The sequence below is a fragment of the Penaeus japonicus genome, unplaced genomic scaffold (genome assembly GCF_977035675.1).
Source record: "Penaeus japonicus unplaced genomic scaffold, GWHDUDI00000001_assembly GWHDUDI00000003, whole genome shotgun sequence".
Lineage (NCBI taxonomy): Eukaryota > Metazoa > Arthropoda > Malacostraca > Decapoda > Penaeidae > Penaeus > Penaeus japonicus.
The window spans coordinates 25,256,899-25,266,898 of NW_028234405.1; the positions used below are offsets into that span (position 1 = coordinate 25,256,899).

A 10,000-nucleotide genomic window follows, 5' to 3' on the forward strand; every position below is an offset into this window, starting at 1 on the left:
ACAAATAGAAAGCTTTATCTTATAGAATCAACAAAGTAATATACTTCCCTGAAAGTTACAGAATTACAAAAAAAAACTAGCCTTGCAATGTACAAAAAAAAAGAAAAAAAACAAAAAAGAAACCCAATGTATAGAATTTTTCTTTTCCATCCTCTGGACTCACTCAATGACCTCAACAGTCATGCCTTGATCTACCATGCGCTTGATAAGATCCGTATCCATGAAGGCAACTCCTGGTGTCAAGACTCCACCTCTGCAAAAAGAAAAATAAAGGTTTATATCACAACTTTGGAAATAAGGTATGCCAAATATGATCATTATAATTATCATTATCATTATTATCATCATTATTATCCTTATTATTATCATTATCATTATTATCATTATCATCATTAATAATAATGACAATACCAATAACAATAACAAAAATGACAATGATAGGGACAAGGATAAGAACAGTAATAATAATAATTATAGTAATAATTATGGTAATAATAATGATAATGATAATGTGTTCCAATTTCTAATAATTATTGTTATTATCATTATTATTAAAAAATAATAAAAATAATAACATAAATGGCAATGGCAGAGTTACATAGATCATGATTTTGGTGAAAATTTTTGATAATGATAATTTATGCTAATTGATGTGCTTAATTTCAGCATCAAATTCACTAACATAATTTGCATTTATTTGAAAAAAAGATGAGGAAGAGCTATAAAATTAAGTGTTTACTTGATTATATATCTAAATACATTTGTATACTTGTATACATAATTACATGCTTAATATACAGTTTTCATACTATACAACAAACTACAATACATGTAGCGTGTATTTTTTTACTTCCTTATCACCTCTGCTACAGTAACTTTTAGCTGTCTCTTGCATCTTCTTGAGTTCAAATATAAATCCTTATCCTTATCAGTAACATGTATGTACTTCTCTACTTCACTATTAAACTCTTTTATTGTCCATATTGTTCAGGTGGGGGCTCATAAATTCAAAATGAGCCTTACGAGGTCAGAAAATCTTTGTTTACATTATTCTAAGTTCTTTTTCTTTATCCACAGTGTTTAGTACTGAGTCTTCTAACTTGTACTTGGACACGGGTTGATATAGTACTTGCTGATGTTGAATTCCATTTTGCAGGTACAACTCCACATAAATAGGTTTTCAATGTCCTTTTGGACATTGGCATGATTCTTTATTCATTACCCTTCTTTATTTTTTTGTGTGTCGTCTGCAAACATATTCAGATAGCTACCTGGGCTGATGTTTGACTGTAACTCATTGATGAAAATAATAAATGTAATAAGTGTTAGAACTGATCATTGAGGTCCCTCTAATTACTGTGTTCATTTGTCTTTCAAGCAAAAAGTCTTTCAGCCACCTAGGAAGTTTTCCTTTGACTCCTCCTTGGTGTTCCAATTTCTAAATTAATCTACTGTGTGATGGCTTGTTAAAAGCCTTTTCAAATTCTAAATTAATCTACTGTGTGACAGCTTGTTAAAAGCCTTTTCAAAGTCTAAGTATATAAAATCTACCCATCCATGTTTTTGTTGCAGCATCTCCTTTGTCATATAAACGAAGGAGATTTGTTACATATGACATCTCCTTGCTAACAACAAACTGCCTTTTTTTATATCATATTATTTTTTTTTCAATTAGTCTGACCCATTGTTTGGCTATCATCTTTTCTACAAGTTTACATATTGCACTAATCAATGAAGCTGGTCTATAATTCAAGGGTTTTTGCCAGTCACTACTCTTATACAATGATGTAATATTTGCTAGTTTCCATACTTTCAGTAGTATCCCCTGATTCACACAACTTTGGACTATCAAAAATAATGGTGTACAGAGTTGTTTAAGGTTGTTTTATTTTCTTCTTTTCGAGTGTGACATTCTCAATGTACTGATTATTGTTTGTACTGTCTCTTTACATTTCTAAGTGCAGTGTCATGAACAAATACTGACTGAAATTTCTTGTGAAAAAATAACCTCTACTCTTAGTTTTATCATCCATACCATTAAAGAAGAGTTTAGGCTGATTTGTACATCTATTATAGTCCAGTTTCCCCGGGATGGGCATTAATGCCACCTATGTGGCACTCCAGATGGATTTTATTTCAGAACAAGGCAGCTACATGTTACATATTGAGACCTTATATACTCTTTTTCATTCACTTATTGTAAAACTAGAGCCCTTTTTGTGTTCGTCTTTTTTTGGTATTCTGCTGTATTGTGAGACAAAGTTGTGGTTGCCTAAATTATAGTATTGGTCCATACCAGCTCATTAGCTTCTTTATACTCAAATACAAAACTAATAATCATCCACAAAGAAGATAACATGAAGAGATGGGGAAGAGGGAGGAAACCTGTGCTTATGACTGTGAGCACCACAGCACAAGGCAGCCTTATTGGCATAGGGGACACTGTAGACACTGGGCATGGTTTGAGTCACCTTCCTCTTCTTAATCTACCTGCACAACCTTTATCATCAGTACTTTACATCATGAGGCTAGAATTTTGCTGTGTGTCATCGCTCACTGATGGTAGTGCCAGTCAAGGCTTTTTTTCCTGCTGGTGCTGGGAGAAAGTGGTGACATCTATGTTTTGAATGTTTTATTAAACTCATTTTGCTTAATATTGTGGCAATTATGGTAATTATGATTGCAACTGTCATCCACTGAGTTATTACAAATAGTAAAATAAAAGACACAGTGATCCACTCTCTCCCAATGTCAAATATGGCATGACGACAATCGTTAGGCAAAAAACTTTTGCATCATGTATATCATGACACCTGTCTGCAATGGGTTAATGATAGCTCTCTAAAATTCAATCTTTGATTTTCTCATGGTTTGAATATACTTATTTTTTTCTACTTTGTATCATTCATATGCTGCTTGAGACCTGTTTCTTCTGAACCTTTTCCAAAGGATTTACTTATTGTCTCTCACTTTCTTGCACTTTTCTTTGATCTACTTTTGGCTTTTTCTTGCTTCAGTTTTAAATTTTGCTACATATCTGTTCTCTTCGGAAAGCCTTATTTCCGAGCTTATATCTTCAATGCAATGTTTTAGGTTCCTATAATTTCCTCTCTTGTAATTGTACCTTCTCACTTTTTCCATCCCTTTAATGATTTTCCCTGTAATAAACAGTATCTTAGTTTCATTACTACAAGGTCATTTTTTCTAGAAATGGGTAGTGCTCAATTTCTTTTATATCACCTTTATGTCTTGTAAACATCAAATCAGGCATAGAGGGTCTATCTAGCCTTCTCTCCTGCTATGTTCTCTCACATTTTGATAAAGACAGTACTCATGATTTCTAGTAATTTTGCACTCCACTAAGCTTGTGCTATAGGGTCTAGACTTTCTCAGTCAATTGTGCTATTAAAATTGCCTAATAAGAGATTTTCTTTTGCATTTGTTTCCACAGAATTTAGTATTTCTTAGGCTCTTTAGTATTTCTTTAACTATTTCTTGATAGTTTTCTTGTGTCCACATTGGTGTATGAGATGGTATGTGTACCCCATTTGCTTTAACTATTTTCTTGGTAATGTTACTACTACCCCTCTGTATCTATATATCATATCTTTTCTCCAAAATATTATATAATCCTTTAACCAAAATATTATAATATCTATGGAGGAGGCAAGTTTGGATTTAGTGATGCATATAACACCTGGCTTATTTGTTTAAATTTCAAATCTAGTTCTAGTAGATTTGAGACTAAGCCACTAGCATTTGTATAAAGCATTTTTAGATGATCTTTCAATATATTTTTGGTTGCACAACTAGTATCAGTCTGTCTCTGCCTTTCTATCCCAAAATTATACTTGCTTTGCTTGGAAACTTCTCACCCTCAAAACAAACAAGTTTTCTTTTCTTCTGTCCCTAATTCAATTTTGTTCTTCACTTCCTCCAATTTCTTTTGTAGCAGTTTCCTTTCCTCTTTGATATTTTATCTTGTCCATTTTTCTTTTCTTTTTCTATTCTTCATGGTTATCCTTAACCCACTCACGACGGGGGCATTCTAGCCTTGAATGTCACAATGCCGGGGCTTTCGAATTATTAGGCCTAAATCAATTAAATGGCTGGCACAATACTGTGCCGCCCGGCCACTGGGCTTTTGAATGAGCGGTACAGTACTGTACCACCCGTCCAGAGAGGGTTAATACATCGGTGGCCACTTGTTTCATGGAGATTGTCACTTTCAGAGGGAGTGTCTTACCCTTTTCTAATAACCCTGTCCTTCTGTGCACTACTTCATTCTTTTCAGAAACTTTAAGATCAATAGCCTTGAGGATGTCAATATTCAAATTCTTGTCTTCATTATATTGTTCGATGTCATCTTCTACTTTTTCTTCATGTTCTAGTATGACAATATCTTTATTGACATCTGCTAGGTTTCCAATGTTCTTTGCATGTTGACCAAGTTGTGTCCAGAATTTCCCAACTTTTTTCCCACTTCATTTACCATTTCCTTTAACCCATTGGTCATGGTATTGAAAAAAGGTCTGTGCAGTAGGATGGCTGTTTTACATGTCTGGTATGATGCCATTCACGTCTGTGACCAACTCTGCCTTTGCAGCAAATCATGCCATCCGCTGCTAATGGGTTAACCCATTGGTCGCGGTTTTATTAAATATGTATGCAGTAAGATGATGGGTTTACATTGTCTGACACAGTGCCATCTGCATCTACGACTGACTCTGCCTTGGCAGCAAATCATGCCATCCGCTGCTAATTGGTTAATGGAAAATAGATCACTTAGGTTTTTCAAGTGCTAAGGTCAAGTGAGTTAACAATAAAAACTCATACTTACTTTCCCGGAATGGAGTGTTTTTCCCGCAAAATGGTCATGGCACTTGCAACCATCATGAGTGATGTTGCCCCATAACCTGGATCTGGTCCTGATATCTGAGAGATAAAGCATTTATAAGTGAAAATGGTTCTATCTATACACTTCATTTTTTTAGTGTCAAATGAAGAAAAAGAAGTGATTTCACTGATCGATGAACTTTCTTTTTGTCTACAATTGTTTATATTGAAACATAAACATTAGCTTTCATGCAGAGCTTACAATAATTTCAGAAAATGTAGTCATCCACTTCTATTCAAAAAAAAAAAAAAATTATTTTTATCATTTCTCTAACACTCACCTGTATCTGCAACATAACCTATGATCTACTAACATTTTGCTACTTGAAAGAGTGCAAGTATTTATGGTCTTGAGGGTAAGGGTAAGTACTAAAATTCTTTGAATTAGAAGCTCATCTCTGTGGATATTAAAACATAATTTGATTTTTCCCATTTTAGTCACTCATTGTAGAGCTAGAGACATTTTTGTATTTTGTTTTTTTGTGTGTTTTACTATTTTTAGAAATTTATATCTGTATTTTTTTTTCTTATACTCAGTGTGATAGAAGTATTACTGTTTTAGGGGACAAAAAAAACAACTTTATTTTTTCGTATTTCTGTGCTGTCACGAACAAACACAAAACTTATAACCATCCAAAATGAAGAGGTTGGGAAGAGGAAGGAACATCTTTCATCTGCGGTACTTTAGAGCAAGAGGTCGGGAAGTGGTGCCATCTAGGTTTTGTAAGTGCACGTCATCCGTCGTTAACGGGTTAATGTAATAATTTTTTCTCATTTTTCTCTCCTTCTTCCTTAGTCTTGTAAATAGTTCCATTACAAATAGTTAGACACTAACCTGGACAAAAAAAAAATGTTTATGACAATACCTACAGGTTAGCAATTTAAGCTTAATATAAAAGCAGCCATATTAGTTTTACCTTGACTTTAATTGAAGCATTTGGAGGTTCTGTATGCTGGTCCGATCCTTGCAGTAGTGAGTCTGACCAGCCACGGCCTATCAGAGTGGCTGTAAATTGAAGACCTTTTAGTGACTCCCGGTCTGATCCTGCACGGCTAAAAACACCTGCGGTCAGGACTTCAGGATACTGAAAAGAATAAAATAACAGTAATCATTTATGTAGGAAGTGTATGAGATGTCATTATAGTTGTTATTCTTAACCCTATGACGCAGTGCGTCACACTCATGTGACACAGCTAAATTCCCGATGCCGGGGCGTCATGCCAGTGTGACGTTTCCAATGCAATATTGCAATGGCCCGGCGTAGGGGTTTTCGCATAGCGCGTGCCCCGTCGGGAAAGGGTTAACTTATTTGATTTCCAAATGTTTCAGTGTAATCAATATTCCTGTACTTTAAACCACTAAAAATTATTGTTACCTTACATCCAAATCTCAAATAATTCAAAGCAGAATTACAACAATAAACATTGTTTTTTACATTTGAAACACTGGACACTAATATTGCAAATACATTTATAAAGTATATTATTCTATTCCCAGACACTATTCTTGAAGCTAAAATTACCCAAAGTAATGCAATAAGCCAGTATGCCTATTTACTTGTATACACTGCATGTGTTGGTTTCTGTACATACTAACATAAAAAAAAATATATATTTTTCAACATCTTCAAAAAAGCTCTTCAGAAATAGAACTGAAGTATAGAATGTGAAAGTAAATATATGTACAGTAATTACCTTTAAAAGCAGATTCCTAGTCCAGCTGAAGAAACACAGGAAAGAAAAGTATGCCATGCCTAAGAGGAGTCCAAACCCTTGGAAGAATTTGCGTACACCTAAGAACTGTTGGAACTGCAAAGGCCTCTGACCAAGTACTGCATGGCGGTACCTCTGAGTGCGGTACACAACAGGCTCATCGGTTGGCAGTGGCACTCCCCAGAGTCCTAATTCTTCATTTTTGTGAAGCACTCCCCTGAAAAGAGAATCAGCTATCATTTATGCAAACTGTAAAATAGGATTATCTTTTAGAAACTGTAATGAGATTCATTAACTCCTAAGGGGCAAAAGACAGCAGAAGTCATTTCAATGGCTTTTGTCCCACTCTTTGTTACACATTTTTCTGTGTACACACTTTAAATGCTATTGTCTTGTTCGTATTGCTTGGTGTACAGTGCAAAATGAGGCAACCATTATTTTACTGACAAATTTGTTTCACCTGCTTATTAGTTTTGTCTTGCACTTTTTCTAATCATGAGCCTTCATGTAGATCAGAACTTTCCTATTATTTAGGAGTTGGAGTTATGGGTATCTTGCCACTAAATATGTCTCTGGCACTCAAATTAACCCATTGCCGACAGGGCACCTAATGACCTAACTGGTCATCAAGGCAGGCGGTCTACAACACTAACGGCACCGGCTAGAGGGACGGAAAAAGGGTTTTCTCTGCCCTCCAGGTAGCGCAGACTAGCCCAAACAATATTTTACCATAAATACATCATAAAATGCAAGGCTGACTTTGGAACCCTGTAGCGCCGTTACAGCGCTAATACTTTATGACTATGCGTGCGCTTCAACTGTGAGTAGATGCCAATGTCTTGTATATATGTCTTGACACCTGTACGCAATGAGTTAATGGAAACAATGGAATAAAAAATAATGAAAGGATAATTCTGATTAGAGTTGTGGTAAAAAAATGAATTGCATTACTATTTTCAAGTAATAATATCTATGAACATGCTCTAACTGAATCTGACTTGTGCTTAGTTCTTATTACTGGTTAAATGATTACTGATATCACAATATCTATGAGTGATGGCATCCTTAAAATTACACAAAATAAATTTGTTTCCCTTGGAATCCTGGTTCTCTGATGAATATACATATATACTGGCAAGCTATCCTCACTTTCATTTTTAAGTTATACCTACTAAAACTGCTAGAAAAAGGTGATTATAGCATTCAGTCCTTACCTAACCTTATAAAGTACACAGTGGACCAAGTAATTCAGCTTAACCTATAATTCACGGCAGGGCGATTCCTGCTTCGTATGGTTGTAATGCCGGGGTTTTCAAATGCAAAAGCCTAACGCCTCAAGACTCTCAGGCACACAAGCCGCGAGCCTGGGCTCCCCGCTCGCTCACCCCCTCACCCTTGCAAATGGGTTAATGAAAAAAAAAATTATGGAGTTCTGAACTTACTTCTTCTTCACCTTGTGCTTCGGTTTTGGCAGAGGAATTGGGAAAAGTTCTCTGCGTATTCTTGCGATTTCACCTCTGTTGGCAACAGCCAGGGCAGCAGATTCCATTGTACCCGTATGTATAGACTGTTAAGATATACAATGATTTTACTCTCAAACTAAAATAAATATTGTAAAGTGAGAATGTGTCGTATGAAGTGACTATTACTGTGATTGTGAATGCAATTGTGAATGTGTATATAATGTGTATGTATGTCTATAGTATGCACATTTGTATAAGCATGAGCTTTAGGATGAGTGAGCAAATGCATGAATATAATGCATGAGCGTGAGCACTACGTGCATAAGTGTAAAAGTATGGGCATGAACATGAGCATGTGCATGACCAAATAAACTTCACTTTACACAAGAGTATATTCTTTATGCACTCAACAACAATGACTGGTTCTCAATAAGCATGAAAACAAATAAGGTTACACATACTGTAGTTTTGGAGCTCTTGGTTCTAACAAACATCTCTGCTGAATTGAGTTCCCCTGAAAAAGAAACATTAAACAATAAATTCAAAGTTTTCCTATTGGGTTGCTAAAATGCCTACTGGAAAGGCCTACCATGAATTTAGAAATTTCAATAGCTCTGCTTTTAATGTAGATGTTTCGCCTAATACTTTCTGTATCCCAAGAAATGCACAATATATCTGGCCATCCCACATGGTGCATGATAGTTTATAAAAAATAAAAGTTTCTGAATGCTATTTTTTTTTGTTTTATGAAATACAAGATATGCAGGCTTTATAAAGATAGTGGTTGCTGGAGACCATGGATGGGTGCCATTCAACTCTCTCTCCTGCTGATGTTAGAAGAAAGTGGTACCATCTAGTTTTTGGACGTTTGGTGAAACCCCCTTTGCTTAATATTACAGCAATTAATTATGACTGCAACTGTCATCATCACTCACTCTTTACTCATAGCACAATAAAATAACACAATGATCCAAAATCCATGAATATCATGTATATTACAATGCCCGTCGTCAGGCCAGACCTCTTGCGTTATGTATGTCATGACACCCATTCGCAATGGTTAAACAACTTGGTAGAGGGGACAAAATAGCCCTTCTCTTAGTGGTAATATTACCAAACTAATTTGCTATGTCTAACAGCCTAACAGGTGGCATTGTCATTATCCATGGCTAAAACATACCTTTGAAGTTCTTGATCATATGCACTAGCCCCATTTCAGCAGGAATAGAATCATATCCACAGGCACCAACAATATGAACTCCTGCTTCCTCAGCTGCTTTGTTGTATTTTGCTTGCATGCCTTCCAAGAACTGAAAAGGAAAAATATAAAGTTAATCAAAACTAGTACATAACATTAAAAGACAGAGTCATATACAAAGGAACTTTTCAGAACAGATGGAAACATTTCACAAATAAAAATGGTCCGTATTCCATAACTTTACCTGTGGTTCTCCTGATATGTCCACATGACTCGCTCCTTTTTCTAAGCATGCTTGTATAACAGGCTCACCATATAATTGATACTGAAAATTTTGAAAATTATTTAAATATCTATATATGTGATTACTTCTTTGACATCATCAAATATATAAGTGATAAACCCAGAGTATGATTATCTATTGAGTAAATACACTTATAAAAATGAAAGAGATAGAAAAGACCATTAAAAGGTCACTAAAGATTAGCAGCTGAAGAGGAAGTAGTAATATAATCTTGAAAATTCAAACCCAAACGAAAACTGAATAAAACAAAATAAACCTACTGGCCCAACACAGTTGATAACAACAGTAGACTTAGAGGCCATTTCTTTTAGGGACTCGTTGTCTTTAACATCAGCCAAGATAATGCCAACATCATCCAAGCTCAATCCTATAAAGAACATATATGCATGAAGATAAAACTACAATAATTCAAACAGAAATAAAAGC

At 35.1% G+C, this 10,000-nt stretch overlaps 1 protein-coding gene across 3 annotated transcripts in view; it reads right to left on the reverse strand.

Annotated features, from left to right (window-relative positions):
• Positions 1 to 10,000, reverse strand: part of LOC122247819 (saccharopine dehydrogenase-like oxidoreductase) — a 12,268-nt gene that overhangs the window by 4 nt on the left and 2,264 nt on the right. For all 3 annotated transcript variants that reach the window (XM_086531412.1, XM_086531418.1, XM_086531407.1), the window contains exons 3-11: positions 9,835 to 9,941; positions 9,515 to 9,595; positions 9,253 to 9,382; positions 8,534 to 8,586; positions 8,052 to 8,176; positions 6,592 to 6,826; positions 5,814 to 5,981; positions 4,841 to 4,935; positions 1 to 253 (exon numbers count right to left, since the gene is read on the reverse strand). The exon at positions 1 to 253 is cut by the window's left edge and continues 4 nt beyond it. In XM_086531412.1, the coding sequence (XP_086387538.1) occupies positions 160 to 253; positions 4,841 to 4,935; positions 5,814 to 5,981; positions 6,592 to 6,826; positions 8,052 to 8,176; positions 8,534 to 8,586; positions 9,253 to 9,382; positions 9,515 to 9,595; positions 9,835 to 9,941 (1,088 nt within the window). In that variant the 3' untranslated portion in view covers positions 1 to 159. The remainder of the gene's footprint in view (positions 254 to 4,840; positions 4,936 to 5,813; positions 5,982 to 6,591; positions 6,827 to 8,051; positions 8,177 to 8,533; positions 8,587 to 9,252; positions 9,383 to 9,514; positions 9,596 to 9,834; positions 9,942 to 10,000) is intronic.